The sequence below is a fragment of the Andrographis paniculata genome, unplaced genomic scaffold (genome assembly GCF_009805555.1).
Source record: "Andrographis paniculata isolate CXL003 unplaced genomic scaffold, ASM980555v1 Contig57END, whole genome shotgun sequence".
Classification (NCBI taxonomy): domain Eukaryota; kingdom Viridiplantae; phylum Streptophyta; class Magnoliopsida; order Lamiales; family Acanthaceae; genus Andrographis; species Andrographis paniculata.
In genome coordinates, this window is record NW_026137592.1 from 2,948,516 (window position 1) to 2,968,971 (window position 20,456).

General features: G+C 31.8%; 1 protein-coding gene across 3 annotated transcripts; it reads right to left on the reverse strand.

Annotated features, from left to right (window-relative positions):
* Positions 1 to 1,245: 1,245 nt before the first annotated feature.
* Positions 1,246 to 14,014, reverse strand: LOC127257040 (uncharacterized). 3 transcript variants are annotated; one of them, XM_051283302.1, is made up of 11 exons: positions 13,690 to 14,014; positions 12,413 to 12,569; positions 11,286 to 11,486; positions 10,550 to 10,672; positions 9,717 to 9,754; positions 9,496 to 9,607; positions 4,265 to 9,055; positions 3,898 to 4,047; positions 3,732 to 3,830; positions 3,508 to 3,650; positions 1,246 to 1,855 (listed from the first exon to the last, which is right to left on the reverse strand). In XM_051283302.1, the coding sequence occupies exons 2-11, from the start codon at positions 12,488 to 12,490 to the stop codon at positions 1,573 to 1,575; spliced, it is 6,018 nt and encodes a 2,005-aa protein (XP_051139259.1). In that variant the 5' UTR covers positions 12,491 to 12,569; positions 13,690 to 14,014; the 3' UTR covers positions 1,246 to 1,572. The 3 variants fall into 3 exon arrangements, with proteins under 3 accessions (XP_051139259.1, XP_051139260.1, XP_051139261.1); XM_051283303.1 differs by having other exon boundaries at positions 13,572 to 14,014; XM_051283304.1 differs by lacking the exon at positions 13,690 to 14,014 and adding an exon at positions 13,181 to 13,500.
* Positions 14,015 to 20,456: the final 6,442 nt, after the last annotated feature.

Here is a 20,456-nt window from a genome sequence, read left to right on the forward strand (position 1 = left end):
TATTATTTGAATGTGAAATAGTAATTGAATATAATTATTATATGAAAAATAAATATTATGTATTATTGTCAATTATTATTTGATTTGATATTTTATTAAAAAAAAACTATATTTGATATGATATTTTTTAAAAAATAAATAGCATCAGAAAAAAATAACATGATCCTCGTACAGTACAGTTGAAATGCTCTTCTTCGCAAGGTTTCTTTCATCCTTTTCATCATTGTAACCAATACTAATATATATATATATATATAATCATCATTGTATAGACTATAGAGGATCTTTTACGTTTTTTAAGGAATGTTTCTTAAAGTTTTTCTTCTTTAATAATGATTTTATGTGATATTTTATATTATATATATATAAAAAAAAAATAAGAAAAAAGTTTATATATCTTTGTAGAAAAAGAAAGAACTTTGCTGTTAAAAAAACCATCAATGAAATATTATAAACTTTTTAATTTGTATCTTTATTATTTTATTTATGATTAAATATCAAAGTAGACGATAATTCTAATAATTAGTATGTAGCCAATTATTTTTAGATTTTTTTTATTAATCTGATAAAATGACTAGATATAATTGACGGAAAAAAAAGAAAAAAAATGAATTCCAATTTCGAAACTACTATTATTGAATGAAATAAATATATCATATCTCAAACTCAAATGAAATCTTTTATCAAGTCATTTGATAAGAATGTTTGGACATAGCCAAAAATGAAATGAATTCACCTTGTTGAATCAGATAATGAAGTTAAAGTCAAGCCCATAAGTGAACATATAACCTTATAAAGAATTGTCGAAAACTTACGACTACAATCGCTATTTTTCAAATGCGCTATTAAATCTATTTATATAAAATACAGTCATATACTCTATTTTAAACTTTTCTATCTCATGTATCTTGTTCAGGTTACTGTAGATACGAAAATTCAAGATAAATATAATTAGTAAATAATTAAAAATATAATTATCATATAATATAAATAATTATAGATTAAAATTAAGATAACTAATTAATCTAATTAAAATTTTAAAAATTATAAAATAAAAAATTTTAAAATGAGATTAAAGTGTAATATGTTAAAAAAAAAAAAAATGACAGGGACAACAGACAAAAACGGCAATGTGGACATTGTGGGACGGAGGGAGTAATATTTTACAAAAAAAAAATGCTATGAGATCCTATGTAAAATAACTTAGAAAATTAGAGGTAACAAAAAATTAAATAAAACACAACATTGAACCAAAATATTTAGTCTGATTAAATAAAGAATCCGTACAAGAACCTAAAAACCCAAGAAAAGATCCAAACTGAAGTTATAACAACATCAAAAGTTGTATGGATTAAATGGTGTTTCTCTATACATAGTTTAATTAATTTAATTTAATTTAATTTAATTACAACACCACAAAGCTAGAACCTTTTTTTTTTAAAGGGATTGATCGATCGTTCCTTTCCCTGTAAAAAAACCTTACCTTTGTCCATTGCAATAAAACTATTTACACTAAGGAGAAGAAGTCATAAAATACCGTTTCCCGTCGAGGCCGTCAATCGCAATCATCGGCTACTGGGAAGTTTGATCTGCAGCATTTGCAGACGATGTTCGATTCAGGGCAGAAAGTTTCCTCGACCGGACATTCTTAAGCGTCATCTTAAGCTTCTGTTTCTCGCCTTCGACCTCGGCAAACTGCAGGCTCAATTGAGAGTAGCGGTCATGCATTTCCCGCAATTCGGTCTCCATTGCCGCGTGCCTACCCTTCAGTTCCAACATTTCGTTTATCAACTCGTTGATGTCTCGAAAGCTCTTGAAAACTGCTTCCTCGTCTGGATGCTGTTTCAAGAACGAGCTGAAAATAGAAGAAGCACATGCATTTGGAGTTATGCCCCGCGCTTCGTCGAAGCAAGAATGTGTAATAAATAGAATGCGGCTTTTTACAATATATTATCGAGTAAAATGCAAATGACACCGCATAAACCACAGGGTATTTGAAAAAGAACTACGAGAAAACTATGAACATTATTTTATCACTAAGAACATTATGTTCAATATCTAAACTCTCCAGAACATTGCGTCCAACTACTATTTCCACTCAAAAAAATTTAAATCCAAAACACCAAAAAGGTGTGTTCGTTTGAATGATTTTATTTGATTTCGAAAGTAAAATAGACATGTTGATAACTAATTCGAGTTGACATGAAATGGATTACAGTTATTTATAATTTTTTCCCTCAAAACATCAAATCAAATACATTTTTTTTATAGTACACTAAAAGTCAATTTTATATTCAAAATATCACATCAATTTATATTTACATCACATAAAAACAACTATTTAGATTCAAATCAAATATCACATCAAACAACTATTCAGATTCAAAATCGAAAAAACATATTCAATATTACATAAGCACATTCAAAATTTCCCATAAAATCATTATGCTAAACATCTATATTTTTAAAGAAAATAAAAATTACATAAAAAGCACATTCAATATTCAAGATGTGTGTTCTCTTTATATTTTTTTCCCACACGTTTTTTCAAAAAAATTAATACTCCTTCCGTCCGACTCTAAGGGTCTCATTTACCTTTTGCGTCATTGTACTTAATATTAAAAATATCCTTATATTTGTATAATTATTTGCACAAATGTCATTATAATAGTATTATAACATACTAATAGACGTATTTTAGTCTTTTTCTCTTAATTTGTACTATGTTTTCATATAATACTTAATATTTAAATATCAACACGCAAAAAGTAAATGACACCCTTAGAACCGGACGGAGATAGTATATCACAAACATTTATTATTTTTATATTATCTACCAAATTCTCTATACCTCATATAAATATATCCCTTTAAAATATTCCACAAAACAACCACAATTTCAACTTAAAACATGATAATACAACACTTACAATATTTACTTGTATTTTCAAAACTGTCTTGGCACTATTCATAAAAATTTCTCCCTAAAAACCATCACACCCTAAACCTATTTTTTATTTAAAATATTAAATCAGAAACCTATTCTCTGTTCAAAACATCAAGCCTAACACCTATTTATGTCATATCGAATACCTATTTTCTATTCAATTTTTTTACTATTCTCAAACCAATCTCAAATTCCAAAATATATCTAAATGCAAACCTTATTTTTATTCAAATTTTTATTATTCTCGCAACACCAAACTACTTCCATAACACAACTAAACAAACCCTAATATATTTGGCAATACTCAAACAGAATGGTCAATGACAGTTAGCTCTAAATTCTCTAGCCATATGAAATGAGCTGAAGAAGGAGCTCATTAAGAACACAAATAGCATGACAAACCACAAAAAGATTCTAACATATTGGCTGGTAATTTCCCTTCCATCAAAAACACACTAATGTCACCGAGCAACGATCAATACTCATGGCTAAAATAAACACTAGGCTAAATCATCGACAAGATATGATAAACAAGTTTTTATAAAGATTTGAAGTCTTACCTGTGGAATTGGGTGCTCAATTTACTCTTCGCCTTCAAAGCCTCCGCTAGTTCAATTTCCAATGCAAGAACCCTTTCTAAAGCATTCCCACCACCCGAAATTTCATTGAACAAAGGAAACATGCTCCTGAGCTCTTCATTTGCCTTCCACGTGACAACAAGAATAAAACAGACATAAGTTGCTGCTCGACCACAGAGATGAAATAGGACAGGAATCAAACTCACCTTATGCAATTGCAACATTTCTTTTTGATGAGCTTGAAAATCCAGGTCCACATTAGCGCGATTTTCGGTTACTACATTTTCGCTTTTCATCTTTTCCAGCTGCAGTCAAGAAAACATAAATTATAATGGAGCTTCCAAGTGTAAAGCAATTCTCAGAAAGAAATACCTCCTCATGTAAATGCTCCAGGCTCAATTTTAAACTTTGGACACCAAAAAGTTCCTTGTTAACATTTAAACTCCTCCCGTTGCTCTCAGGGAGTTCTTCCATTAAAGCACCGTCCGGAATGTGATGCAGTCCCAGAGGAGGTGTAGCATCCTGCAAATTTAAGGTCAGACATCAAACAAATCTCAATTTAAAATTTTCACTATTCCCAAAGCACATTAAAAGCACCAAACAACCAAATTCGTTAAACTAATGATCATGTTTTCCTGTTACCTTAGCCCCTTAACGCTGAAGGACCATGATACCAAAGGTAAGCAGATATATATGATTTATATTTAGTTGTAAGTAATTCTTCCAAGAAAGTTAATACCTGAACATTTTGCAACTGCACAGGCTCAGTCGAATCTGCAGTTTCACCATCCAGCGTTGATGCAACTCTTTCTCTATTAACGCCACCAATCAACCCATCCCTATTCAAGAAAACAGGAAGTGAGCTTCTAGCTGATCCATTACTCTCATGCTTTCCGTCCTCTCCATAAAAACAATCATCCTTTTCAGAAGACTTTAGCTTTTCCAGCTGCTCCTTCGCTGATGCAAGTTCGATAGCAAGTTGAGTTTTTTCTGCCTCAAAATATTGCAAAAACGATGACACCTTTTCTTTTTCTTCCTTGCAGCATTCAAGGCTTAGTAGCGCACATTCCAACTCTGCTTGTACCCTGTCATAAGCATTGCTCTTTTCGCGTTTTTCTGTAAGTGCCGATTGCAATTCTGATTCCAATGCCGCGAGTCTGACTGATAACTCCTCATTCCGTTTCAAGTTCATAGCTTCAGTCTTCTTCCTATTCTCAACTTCATTGATAGCATCTTGCAGCTTCATAAGCATCTCTTCCCCGTGCTTCTTCGAGACAGAAAGAAGCTGCTTAAGCTCTTGGACCTTAGTTTCATACTGTTCTTTGATGAATGCAATCCTCAGCGAATCATTAGCGGCGACAGGCGTTACTTCTGTTTCTCTTTTTTCCCGAGCTGAAAGGCATTCAGCTTCGGCCTTGTCTTTGAGCTCTTTTAAATGAGAAGATAAATTCCTAAATTCCTCTGTCTTCAAAATCTGTTCAGAGAGTTTATGTGAAAGATCAGCACACTGAGCACGAAGCAAAGTCAGCTCATCTTTGTATGCTTCCGCCAAACTTACATCAGCACACACTTCATCAAGTTTCCCTTTAAACGCTGTAACCAAAATTTCCAATTCCTCTTTCGAGACTGCCAAGTAATCAATGTCTTCCTCAACTTCCATCATTATGGCTTTCATCCATTCAACTTCACAAGCTTGCAGAATATTAGTCAAGGAAAAGCTAGTCCCCACCATTTTCAGTTTCCAGTTACACTCCTCAAGCTGGTCCCGAATCTTTGTATTTGAATCCGAAAGGAGCTTGTTTTGATCTTCACAGGCTTCCAAATCGGATTTTAAACTGTTCAGGCTAATCAAAAAGTTAGTTTTTTCTTCACTCCAGCTAGCCTCCCGGGCTAAACAATGTTCAAACACATCCTCTTTATCATTACACTTTTTTTTAAGCTCCCCGAGATGTTCTTCAGAGGACGAAAATTTTGGGATAAGCTCCCCAAGTAGGGTCGCATACTGATTTGTCAGATAAACAAGCTTAACATCCACCACAAGAGAATACTCAGACATCTCCAATAACTGACTTTCAAGACTAGCTTGATTAGCACCATTCGTCTTAACCTTCTCTATAAACACATTTTGCTCAAACAAAAGATGGGTAAGTCTTGATTTCTCTAATTCAAGATCTGATGCCAGTTCCCTAAAATGCACGAGCTTCACATTCTGTTGTTCAAGCTCGTCCAATTTCTTCTGATCCCTGCTCAAACAAGAAGTGAGATCTGTAACTTTTGCCTCCAGCTCATCTTTGTGAGCCTTTTCCTTGTGCAACTCCTTGTGCAAATTTTCCAATTTCTCTTTCAGAATATCAATTTCATCTGAAAGTTTGGTGGATTCTTCAGTCTTATTCCTCAACAACACAAGAAGTTCAGCTTTCTCCTGCTCAAACATATGTAGTTTCTCCTGGCCCAAGTCCAAGCGAGAATTAAGAACTTTAACTTGTGCCTCCATGCTAGCCTTTTCTTCGAGCGATTCATCACACAATCTTTTCAAGTCATCTTTCAGAACATTAATTTCATGCAAAAGCTTCGTAGATTCATCAGATTTACCCTGCAAGCACAGAGCAAGTTCAGCTTTCTGTTGTTCAAGGACAAGCATTTCATTCTGATCCCTGTTCAAGTGAGAAGAAAGATCTTTAACTCTTGCCTCCAGATCCTCACTTTTATTCTTCTCCTCCTGCAAATTATCATGCAAAACTTTCAGATCTTCTTTCAGCTTATCAATTTCACCTGAAAGCTTGCTGCACACTTCAGTTTTATCCTGCAAGCAAGTTGTAAGTTCATGCTTATTGTGGATAAGCTCAGAAATGGCTAATTTACTCCTCCCAAGTTCATCTGCAACAGCATCCAATCCCAAAATATCTCGAGCAAAGTGACCATTTTTAGATGTCAGCTCTTGCATTTGGTTTTCCAAAAGGGCAAGATCAGCAAATAGTACTTTGCTCTGCTGTGTGAAATTCTCCTCAATTTCAGAACTAATGTGGATTTTGCTTGCAACTGATTCAAGTTCTACTTGAAGTTTGTCCACAAGAGCATTGGACGTGTCCAGTTTAGCCACCATGTCTTGTATGTCATTTTTGAACTTCTGCCTCATCAGAAGAATTTCGGACCGGGCAGTATTCAAGGACACATCGGCAATGTCTCTCTCACTTTGTAGATTTTGATTCTCCTCTGTCAATTGACTAATTTTCTCAGATGCAAGATGTTGGAGTTCTTCTAACTGCAGCAATGCAGTCTTCATATCCATGCTCTCGAAATTTAGACTCCGCGAAACAGCATCACAACAATGGTGTTGATTGTAAGCTTGCAACAGATTAGATAACCTGTCCCGCAAAAAACTTGTATCCTCTTCACGACTTGCCTTAAAAGAAGTCAATTCATCCTTCAGAAGTGACAATTCATTCGTAAGTCGCTCGTTTTCAGAGGCTACATGTTTTAATTGCACTGATATCTCTGCATTCTCACCCAAACAAGCTTCATATTTGGTTCGGTAACTTTTGCATTCCATCAGGGAGCTTTCGCAGTCTTTCAGCTTCTGATCAAGAAGATAATTCTCCTCAGTTACACTTACTAATTTATCTTCTACAAGTTGATTCTGTAAAGCCATATCGCTACATTGCGAAATGCTACTCAACTTGAACTCATTAAGCGCATGAATATCATCCGTAGCTTTCTGCAACTTCATCATCAACTGACTTTGAGATGTGGTCGAAAGCCTTAACTCCTCTTCAAGTTCATTGAGCCTTTCCTTCATGATCCTAATGCTCATATCTGCCTCATGTAAAGATTCTTGCAACGATCTTGAGTACACATCCAAATTCAAATTTAGAGAATACATTTCGATCAGTTCTTGTTCAACCTTTTGGTAAAGTTCTTCCTGCACGGAAAACGATTTTTTCAAGTCTTCTAAGAGCACATCCCCACCAGCAGATCTTTTTTGCATACCCATCTTAACGTTCTGAAACTGAGAGGATTTCCAAACATCATCTTCCAGATTCTGCAATAACTTTGGATCTCCTGGAATTTGTGGCGTCAATGGTAAAGCCTGCTTAATGAGGTTTTCATTAGTTTCAAACATGGAGATAACCTGCGAAGAAAGTAGCTCAAGGTCCTTCTGTAGTTTATCCACCGCAATTGAGTAATTTAAGCGGGCCCTTCTCAAGGCAGCTTCTGCAGTTGTCGTTCGCCTCTCAAGCTCCTTGTTAAGAGCTTCCAAATTACATCTCTCTTCAGCAAACTGTAACATCTGCTGGTTCATATCTTCATGTAGCGATTCCATTTCAGCTCTGCTGGAGGACAGTGTGTACATGCAAGCAGAATGCTCGTTCCTGAGATGATGTAGCTCCCCAAGCAAGCGCTTCTGATTTTCCTCCAACTCCTGAACAAGGGCTTCATAGTAACATTCCATTTGATGCATTTTTTGGGTAAAAGCTTCCTTTTCGACTTTCGCCTCATCCAACTCTCTTACAAGGTCAAAAATTTTTCCTTTCATTGCGTCAATGGCACCTAAAGGGCTAACCTCAGACACAGAAGGATTCAGACTAAAATGCTGGAGAATACTCTCAGGCGGGCACAGATCCGAACCCAGCTCATTTCCTGATACAAACTGTTCATCCTTACACATGCTCCGTGCTGTAATTGTCTTCACATCTACATGTTCTGATGGTACTATATTCATGTTTGGGTCAGTACTTCCAAATTTAATAGTGAGCAGAAAATTAAGTAAAGCTTCCAACTCTAAGTAAATGAACTTAGTGTCGCCATCGTGTGGAACAACATACACCTTGTTCTGAATTTCTCTTACTTTGCTTTCCACTACAGCAATCGCATTTAAAAATTGAAGCTGCGTGTTCTGAACCAAGTCATCAGCCGGATTACCACTTGCTCTGGCGACTGGAATTTGGGTGTTAACTTTCAAGTCTTTGAGGCTGATTATGTCATCCCTGAGCATCTGACACTCCGATCTCATGATAGAGACCTCTTTTTCCAACATTTTAGATGAAGATATCTCAGAAGCAATCAGATGGGAAAACGTTTCTGTCTCGGATCCTAACTGGTCAGCTATGCTTTGCAAAGAGGTGACTTCCACCTTAAGATTGAGCAGAGACGATTCAGCCGATTCCAGGCTTCCTCTAAGCCTAGTATTCTCCTGGAAAACCATAACAAACTCGTTATCCATAGAAGTGACAGACCCCCATCCTTGAGCAGAACCAGGACTCTCTTGTGCCACTTTCTGATTAGATGGAATTCCTTTGACAGTATGTGGACTCTGACATTGATAAACCGCATCATCGGGTATTGGACTTTTGAGGTTTTCAATCCCATGTCCACCAGAGGCCTCATGCTTCTCAGCATATAAACTTTCGGAGGTATGGGATGAGCCATCAAATCCAGTAGCAGAGTCTGCAGATTCTTCGTTCAAGTTTGCCTCTTCATCAAACGAAGAGAGCTCACTAGGATCTTGCTTCAATTTCATTCTTTCACCGATCTGTAGAAAACTAAGAAGGAAAAACAAGAATTAGATTTCGGTCACAGAAGACACTCAAACTGATGCAGCTATACAATCAATAAATAGTATCCTCACTAGTCACTACAGATAATTTTTCTACCCGTCACATATAAGAGATAGATTCCATGACATTACACTGATTCCGCAACCAATTAAAGTAAACTCAAATCATGAAATGCCATTTCACTTTCTGTTATTATGCACTAATAATGACAATTCAGAAGACCTAGCTGTCATATTGCATCAAGAGAAGGAGATGCACCAGAAATACCCTCATCCCAAGTTTGCTTAACTGAAAAGAGCACTACTACAATAGGAAATCAAATTAAAATGTATTTGAACCCAGGTTATGCAACACAACAAGCTCAATGTGTATCATGTGCAAGCACAAATCAAGAAGATAAGAACAAGTACGAGACCTTTTGAGCATGATCAGTGGCAGCATCTTCTGGATATGAGGCTTTATCAGTGGGGCTTTCAACCCCCGATTGTAGCCCCCTTTCCCTGAGCTCTCTTTGCTGCTCAAACTCTCTGCCATGTATGATATATATGTTCATGAAAATGGTACAGAAACACAAATATGCATATATATATATATATATGTATATCAATGTGTGCATTCAGCAAAATTGCTTGGTACCTAAATCCAGTTTTTGAGGTCAGGAGCTGGACGGTAATCTGGCACGAAAAAGGTGCAGTCAATCAAGTATAACATGTGGTTCATATTACATAACAAAAAAATAAAACTAACCTCTGTCAAATACTAAACATTTAAAACACCTTGTGGTTTCAAAAAAAGAAAAAGAAAAGAACTTCCCGCTTTGGAAGGTAAATTCCTAAATTTCATGAGGGTGTACTTTTCTTTCACTGAGTAAATTCCTAAATTTCATGAGGGTGTACTTTTCTTTCACTGAGTAAATTCCTAAATTTCATGAGGGTGTACTTTTCTTTCACTGGGAATTATTTTCTTTAGGGAAAATAGACTATGTGACAAATGAGACCATGCATCAACAGCTAGCATATATATCCATTCGAAAATACTATGCCTTCAATAATTCCAGAGGAATATACCAGTGTTTAAGAGAATAGAATTAAGCAACTGAAGACAAAAGGCGAGAATTGGTTAGATACAGCAGTGGATGCAATGAAGTCCTGTACTTGAATTTTAAAACAACTGTAATTATGCTATTAAACTTGCCACAGTCAATTAGAACCCTCCTTGAACAGTTTTACGTAATCTCGTGATGGTACATCTTGCATTAACTATTTAAAATATGAATTGGGTAATTGACCTTTTTCTTATAGATTATAATTTCAAGTAGGTGTAAAATCTCTCAACACTGTAGATCAATTATGAGGTAATAAAAGCTTTTCACAAGTATGGAGTTGTTGGCATGCACGTATAGCAATTTGAAGCAATTTTTATGCAAGACAAAGATCCCATTACTTGATGTGAAATTCTTGCATACTTACATGTAATATAGTACCAAAGTTGCATCCCTGAAGAGGAAGTGCTACAATAGAAGGCTTTAGAGCATCAACATAGTCAGCAAGGTTGATGGTAGCCTCACCGAGTGTGCTCGCACGTGAAGAACCCTGGATAGTTAATTTTAACAGAAAAATGATCAGATAAATGTGTCTGATATGCTGTGAGAAATCCATAAGCATGGAAATCTTAAATCATTTAACTAAGAGCATAACAAAATCACAAACATGCACATGCCATCAAGATTGTGCAGCTCTCAAATGAAATTATCCGATCAAGATTCACCTCATTTTTGAAACATAACTCTCCCATTGACAGAAACCAAAAAAACCATGGGCCCATTAGTCTTAGGCCATTAACCTTATCTATCCCAGGTTTCATTTTTGCTGAAAAGAAAGACATTTATATCCACTATCACTTTGTTGTTGGGAACCAATGTATGATATCCTATAGAAGATCCCACAGACATATCCGAGTAAGAGTAGTTCTTATAATGTGTTTAGTTAGCATTTGATATACAATGTAGGCGCACTAGTCCCATGCCTACTTTCATATCTTGTGTTTCTCTTGACAAAGTTTTAACTTTTGATATTTGTCAAAAAAACTTAGGAATCAGAGCAATAATATAAATGGTACAGACAAGACAGAGAAAGAAGACAAACATGAATTAATGGATTCATCTTATTTAATAGTAAATATCCAAATCGAGATGTAAACCAGTACCATTGAGACAACAAATTTGTAAAGCTTCTCATCATATTGCTTGCTTTTTGAATCCTGAAGAAGTCTTGTAGTTTCATATATAGGATCACCCCATTTGCAAGTTCCATTCCTCACATTTGCTTTGGTAGTTTTTGCTGTTGCCTTTCCAGAATCAGCAGGTATAAATGATATAAACAGCTTATCCCATCCTGTCTGTGGAATCTGAAGGATCAAATGAAAAGGCATCCATTAAGCATCACAGATAAAATGATGTATGCCATTTAACAGTTCACAGTGTTGCCTTTAATCCAATAGGTCAGAGAAAAAGAAAAACTAAAGGAAAAAATGAAAATTAGGAGACTTGAAAATTCATACATTTAAATACCAAGTTTGATCACCCATTTTCCCATCAAAATAAAATAAGAGGGATTTAATAACCACCTCCAAATTTGTGTCTATGCTTCAATGAAACTAATTCAAACTCGTTTCACTGCTATCACAACGCCAACTCATCCTGACACGCCCTTGCAGTGCCTCGTAGTTACTCAACGAAGAAGGCATCCCCCAGTGCTTTTAACATGCTATTGAATTATTTGTTCAATTTGGTTCCACCACTTAACATAATGTTAAGATCTAGAAGAGAATTTTTCCGATAAAATTTAATTAAAAAAAAAAAAGAAGAAGAAGATCTAGAAGAGTATATATTATGTATTTGATAGTTTCCCATGTATCTGATAGTTTCCCGCCTTAATCTTTGGCCAGACTGAACACATTTGTCAAATACTCAAAATCTCACATAGGTACATTAAAGTTCACAATTACATATTACTAAGTAGTAAGTAGTCCTAAGAATGAAATAATGATATGATACATAAAATATAATGAGCAAGGGAATATATAATGAAAGGAATTTTGAATAATATTAAGGGTACCTAATTATTGCTGTAACTTATTAATAATAAAACAGGTGCTAATGTAATCTAATTGTCCTTCTCTATGGTTGATGGAAAACTAATGAATCTACAGAACATGAGATGAAACACAAACCGAAACGGGTGAAACTTTTGGTACAAATCAAAATTGACCACTGAGCAATAAGAGCATATTACATGATATTACTGATATAATCAAGCAAGGTGAAAACATACGTGAGTAGCATGAAATTGAAGCCGAAAGACGACTTTAACTTTAGTCTTCTCAAGCTTCCACTTCGAAATCCTCGACATTATTTCAGTCCTGATTTAAGCATCCTCTGGTAATAACAACATTTGGAGATACTTCAGCACGACGCCAAAAGTTCAACACCTACACCCCGTGCAAAGGCAATGCATATCAGCAGTCAGCAGTGTCTATGTATGTATCATGCATATACATATATATATGTATGTAAGTATGTATATGTGTGTGTGTGTGTGTCAAAAGATTCACAGCATCGAGCATAAGCCTAATTCGCAAAATATTCAAAGCCATAAAAGCAAAGAAGAAGATCACTTAATAAACCCAATTTGCATATAAGGAATCCAAATTGGACTGAAAAAGTTAGATTACGGATTCGAAATGACTTCTAACTGACTTTCAAATAGGCATCTCAATAGATCAGACAAGTAATATACATTTATACTGAAAATAAAACCATTCAAACAAGGAATCTGTTTTCATGGATTTAAATCTTGTTCCAAATCATTCAACCCCCCAAATCAGCCATTGCTTCAGCTACGCATTCAAACATATACGAAATAGAAACAAAACTACGAATACCGGTGAACTATGAGCAGAGAAATCACTTTCTCGTAATCAATTTCGCAATACAAGAATTGTTAAATTCTAGTCAAATGGAAGTCAGAGAGACAGAGAGAGAGAGAGGGAGAGATCTGGAAACTCATTATAACCAAAAGAAAACACAATTTAAAGCATACATTGAAATAGATCAAGAAGAAAAAAAATTCTTCAGATTAGTGCATGATTTGATTCTCCAGCAGAGACAAAGTAACCCGGAGCAACGCCATTAAAGAAACTCACGCTTGATTCGATCAGAAACACTCTTTTCTTCAAAAAAAAAATCTCGAAACTAGATTCCCAAATACATCGAAAAAACAAAAAATTCCTCGAACAAACTACGCCAGGACAACTTTTAACTGCTCCCACAAAGTGTAACAGCAAAAGTATAATCAACAAACAGACAAAATAACAGCAACAGTAAAAGAAATCATCAATCCCAATTCAAATCAACACTGCACAGCTCGACAAGCTTAAGAAATGGAGGAAGAAAATAAAATAAAATAAAATTAGAGAACCCAGTTGTATTACAGAGGGAATGTCAGTAATGTTTCAGCTCTCACATCGATTCCACCAGCGCACAAATCAACATCCACAATAGAATTAAAGAAATCAGCAACCCTAGTAAAAAGTTGGGTTGTCTTAGTACCTAATTATGGATCTGAGGTGGGGCAGCTTGAAACGCAAGTAAAAATGAGAGGTGACGAAAAAACATAGGAAGAAAGAAATCTTGGGAGTGAAGGGAGGTTGCAAGTGTCCCCAACAGTGTGAAAATGGCGGTGGGCGAAAATTTGAAGAGAGAATTCGAAAAATGCAGCAGCAGAACAGGGAATTTGGAGGATCAAATGGGATTGGGAATGGGAGTTTGATGAAGAAGGGGAGGTTTTGGTTTTGCGTATTGAAAGGAGGGAAATTTGGTGATGCGACAAAAGTCTGCGATGGGAAGTGTGGAATTTTTTGTGCGTTTGGTGTTTTTTGAGATTTTTTTGGTGGCAGCGTAGTGTAGTGTAGTAGTGTGTTTAGTAATAATTTGGTTGGGGACAGTTTGGCAGAATTTAAAAACCAAATTTTTTTTTTTCGTATTTTTAATATATATAATATTTGTACTTATTATTTTTTAATTTTGTTCGTCGCAAGTTATTATTTTCTAACTTAGTAATTGTATAATACTCTTTAATTTATACACTATATTACATAAATGTCATTACTTTTTTATTATGAATATTTTCGTCTTTTTTACTACAACTCATTATAATACTACTATTAAAAAATATACGTGACAATCTTGCAATCGGGACAGGGGAAGTATTTTATTATTTTACAAAATCTAGACTTTGTTTATTTAACAATTTTTCACTCAATTTGACATTATTCATTTTTCAAAAAAATATCACATCAAATATATATATATTTTTTAAAAAACATCAAATTAAATACTAACTTTTTTATTTTTTCAAACTTTCAAAATTCCAAAACTCTCCAAAAACCTCTGTCTAAATGGAGCCCTAATAATTCAAGGTTCTTTACACTCAAAACTTTGTGTTTCTATTATTTGGACTCTAAGTTTTTCGAAAAAATATATATTTTTTTCTGACAAAATATCTCATTATACATTATTAAATATCAAAAAAATATTAATACACTGTACACATTCATTATTTTTATATTCCCTACACGATTTCCTATACCTCACATAAAAAATTTCTACAATATTACGAGTATGTTTGGTAATTAACTTTTTGAACAATTTTTGAGTTTATTTAACAGTTTTTAAATATTTGACCGGTCAAAAAATTATTGAGTAAATAAGTTGTTTGTCTAGTGTTTATTATTTTCTTAGATTAGTATAATTTAATTTAATATTTTTATTAAAAATAGTACCCCTTAAATGTTGAAGATAATCTTTTTGACTAGAGACATAGTTATGATATTATTTTATTATTTTTAACTAATATTATTCATATTTTAAAAATATAAATTAATATATATATAATTAAAAAAAATTAAAATATATATTTAAATATTTTTAACATCATATTTCAATAAAATATATACAATGAATATAATTTTTTATAATAAAATTTATATAATACGATATATATAAAAAAAATTATTTATTTATAATTAACATGAATTAATTTTATGAAAAATAAAAAAATTTAAATATAAATAAAAAAATTTATTTATTGAGGATAAAGAAAAATAAATAGAATTTTGAATGATCATACGTGTACGATAATAGAAATTTTATTAAATTAATTTGTATTTATTAAATATGTTTAAAATGAATAAATTTATTAAAAATATAAATGAATAACATGTTAAATTAATTTGTATTTATTAAATAGATTTAAAATGAATAACATGTTATGGTGCCGAAATAGAGAACTTCAAAATCTTATAATAGGGTAATAAGATGAAATTGCTAATTATTTTATTTTAAAATGTAAATTAGAAATATCTATTGAAAATATAAACAAAATGTGGAGTTAGTAAAGCTGGGAATGCACAAACCCGCACAACCCGAAACCCTGATCCTGTAACCCGAACTAGATTCGGTCTTCGATGAAACCGACAGTCTACAGCTGAACCAAACCCGGTCCGGTTAAGTGGCTTATATATAAAGGGGCAGGGGGGCCCGGTTTGAAAGATACACAGACCCACTCACTCACTCACTCTTGCGTTTTTTCTCTCCTCGATTCTCAAATCTTCTCTCTAGAAGCTCTAATCGCGACGACGGTTTCCTGCGATCTTCCTTGAGTCTTCTCCGACGATCTGTCCGGCGATTTGACTGGTTCGACTGAGTTCCTTGATAAGCAGCCTGTGCTGAGGTTGTTCCTTGGTTCGATTTACGATTTTGAGCATTCCTTTACATTGTATTGATTAGATTGTCTGTTGCGAAGGGTTAGACTTAAATCGTTGATGTTTTCGTTAGATCATGGTCTGGTTCGCATGTTTGTTGCATTTCCGTGGATTTCGGTTGTGTTTGGGTTGTTATTGTGCATTACAGTAGGTGTTGGGATCGATATTAGATTGGGTAAATTGAGTCCGAGCATTTGCTTTCGTTTAATAAAAGATTCTTTAAGTTCTTTTAGTTTAATCCGTGTGTTTCTTGTATATATATATATATATGACATATTGATCTTGAATGTGTAACAACACAAAAGATTAAATAATTATTGATTTTAGTAAAAACATATATTATTCAACTCATAAAATAATTTAAAATTTAGTAAATTATATTTTTATACTTTTTAATAACTAACAATAAAATATTGTAAGATTTTGTAAACACTAAAAATATAATATTTGGACAATTTTTAAAAATGAATATAATCTCATATATGCAATTCTAATATAAGATCGTATTTATTTTGTAAGATTGTTGAATATATATATATTGTAAAATATAAAAATTGCCAATAATATAAAAATAATAAATATATGCGTACTGTATTAATTTTTTTGAAAAAAAAAAATATATTGAAAAGAACAAAGCCATTATAAGTTATCATTTCCAAATTACATCAATGTTGTCCTTAATTATGGAACTACATCAATGATGAGTTCCTTTATATAAAGCTCCATTTACTTATATATTTTTATTTTATATATGTATCTTTTACTAAAAAATAAAATTTATAAATTTTAATATTTTATTTTATTTTTAAACATTATATACAAATAATTGTTTATTTAAAATATTATAATTATATCATGTGCTAATATATTATTCAATAATTTATTATTCTTGAAACAATTCAAAATATTAAAAAGTGTGGTCATTTGACAATTTTTTTTTTTTTACATACTTTCTAATCAATATTATAAAAATATAACATATGCATACTCTTTTTACTAATCAATTACATTTTCTATTACTTCTCACGTTATCTTTTTAATTTTTATTATAACAAGGTCTAAGTTATATATGTTGAAAAATACAGATAATATTTTTTTATTACCTTTATTAATAATTCATTACATTTATAAAAATAATAAATAAATAATTTTTTAATTAATTGTAATTTAAAATTTAAAAATTTAAATTTTTGAATTTATCACTAATTTATTTATATAAATACAAATTCAAATTTATTTCAAAAGATCACGACTCATCTATATATTTTTTAATAATATTTTTTATATATCAAATTTTAAGATAATTTTTTTAAAAAAAGAGATATATATTCAATCTCTTTTCAACTAGTTCTTTAACAAAACTATCGAAAACGATATATTATTCCGACAATATATTAATTCGAATTTATTTTAATCATTCAAATTTTTAAATGTCTATAATTTTATAAATTCGAATAATTTTAATGTTTCATAAAATAAAAATCTATATAATATTATTATAGTTTATATAAATTAATAAAGATAAAATATTATACTTAATAAATACTAGTATTATTTATATATTATTAGATAATAAAAATATATAAAAATAAAAAATTATGATGAATTTTATAAAATTGTAGAAGATAATAGGTAAAAGTGACGATGCGAGTGTTAAATAAGTAATTTGAATGTTGATGTGAATATGATATGAAAGAAAAAGATAAACAAAATAATGCAACAAAGACACTGACGGTGACAGATGCTTTAGCAAAGGTACAAAAATACAATAATAAAATATAAAATATTTTATTTTATTTTATTTTATATTATCAATATATTTTTAATTGTTGGGATGCAAACCAAGTCCCACATTGAAAGATGTGAGGAAAAATTCACACTTTATAAATCCCACGTAAACTCTATTAGTACGAGGCTTTTTAAAAAAAATTAAAAAACAAATGCTTAGGAACTACGCCCAAAGCTGATAATATCAGCGTTGAGTTGACCTAAAAAATAATAAAAATGACTTCACTGAAATTTTTTTGAATGATCACACGGTATTTTAGAAGGGGTGTAACTAGTAAATAATTAAGAATGTATTAGTAAAAATAATTATCATATAATATAAATAATTATAAATTAAGATTAAGATAACTAATTAGTTTAATTAAAATTTTAAAAAATAAATTAAAAAAGTTTAAAATGAGATTAAAGTGTGTAATTATTTTCCAAAAAATGAAAGTAACATAAAATGTGGGACGGACAGAAACGACAACATAAACATGGTATGTACGACGGAGGGAGTACTAAATTTAAAAAAGATTATCTATGCAAACAAACTAATTTACTAACACAATATTTATGTGGCACTAGAGCCGTCAAAATGGGTTGAGCTCGTCGGGTTGGCCCGCCCCGCCTTATTCTTAAGGAGGTTGAATTGTGATTTTTTAAACCTGTTAAAATGCGGGCCTAAATGGGCCAACCCGCATGGACTGCGGGTTGAGGGTGGATTAGCCCGCGGACCAATTAAATATAATAATTAATAGTCAATTTTTACTTGTCACATTAAAAAATTATAATAAAACTAATAAAATATTAATATTAGAATATATTTTAATTTTATATAAATTACAAATATACCATTAATTTATAAATAATGTACAAAAGTAAAAAATATCAAAATCATCTTGTACACTTTATTTAATAAATAACATATGATTATTTTTAATCTACTAAAAAGAAATATTTTAAGTTAAGACGAATAAAATAAAATTTATATTATCATTAGCTTAAATAAATTATCAATATTTTTTACACGATTGTTTTTATTTTGTTATCCATGTCACTGTTGTTTGTTTCGATTTTTCATCATTTGTTTTGTTCGTCTTCCATTTTATAATTTTACAAATTCATAAAATTAATTATGATTTATTTTAAAAATAAAGTATTTCTTCTTATTATATTTTTTTAAATACACCAACTAATAATATTTAGAATTGAGAATTTTTATATTTGTTATTTATTTTAAAATATTTATTATTTAAATTCTACAATAAAATTATTTTTAGCTATTTTTAAATATTAATTACAAAAATATTTATAATATTAATACTATTATTTTAATATTTTTAAAAGGCTCGTGGGCTAGCCCGCTTAGCTCGCCACCCGCCAGTGGGCTGAGCTGATAAAATTTTGATCCGCCCCGTTGCGAGTTGGCCCGCAAACAATCCGCTTATTTGTGGATTATGGTGGATTGTGGACCAATCCGATCAAATCCGTTCCACTAACCCATTTTGATATATACTAGATAATATATTCGAATGATTAATTGCATATCTACATAATACTTATATAATTAATACTATATGCAACAAATGACAAATTTATCGTATGCATAAATTAATTAATTTGCTTTTTTTGTCAGTTTTGATAATTAAAAAATTAATATGTAATTTTAAAAAGTAAATATATCAAATAGAAAGGATATATATATATAAATATAAACCAACCCATGAAGCAATTTTGGCATAATGCTTATTGAAGTTGGTCTGGGCCACAATTGACCGACTATATACTATACTCGAATACTCAATACAGATTTGGTGGGCACCTAAACCACATGCATTTGGCAGGATAATAATTGTGGGGACAGACAGGGGTATTATGGTCTTTTACGCACTCCCACTTCCATCATCCCATTAATATGACATAGTGTTGTCTGGTTTGAATCTCGGATCTAATAATATCTATTCGAATCGGATCTCTCCAGAACCCTAGATCAAGATCAAGGGTTTATTTTTTTTGATACAAAACTAAATTTTTATACACTTTTTATTGTTAGTTATGAAACACAAAATATATTATCATAAGTTATTTTAATATCAAACTCAAACCCAAATTTTGAAAAAGAAACATACCCTAAGCTTTTGCATGTATATATAGATAATAAATAGTAGACAAAATTGCTCATAATTCCCTTGTGATTTCGAAACTCAGCATAAATTCCCCCTCTACTTTAAAAATTGCATGGTACCTCCTTATGTTTTAAAAAATATTGCATGAAACCACAAAAAACTCATCATAAATTCTCATTTTACTTTAAAAAATTGCAGCTCATTTATACTTTCAAAAATATTGCATAAAACCCCTCCGCCATGCAAAAAACATATAGATAGGAAATCATCTTCTTATCACATGAAGAAAGTTTCATGGTGGTGGGGTTTCATGTAACGTTTTTTAAAGTATAAGGGTTACCATGCAATTTTTAAAGTAGAGGGAAAATTTACACTGAGTTTCGAAAGTACAAGGGAGTTATAGACAATTTTGCCTAAATAGTACTACCTCCGTCCGGCTCTAAAGATCTTATTTATTTTTTGCATATTGATATTTGAATAATAATTATTATACCAAAACGTAGTACAAATTAAGAAAACTTTCAAAAATACTTTCATTAGTGTCTTATAATACTAATAGAAAAATATTTGTAAAAAAAAGTATACAAACATAAAGATATTTTGAATGCTAAGTACAACAACGAAAAACGTAAATGTGACCCTTGTACGGACGGACAGA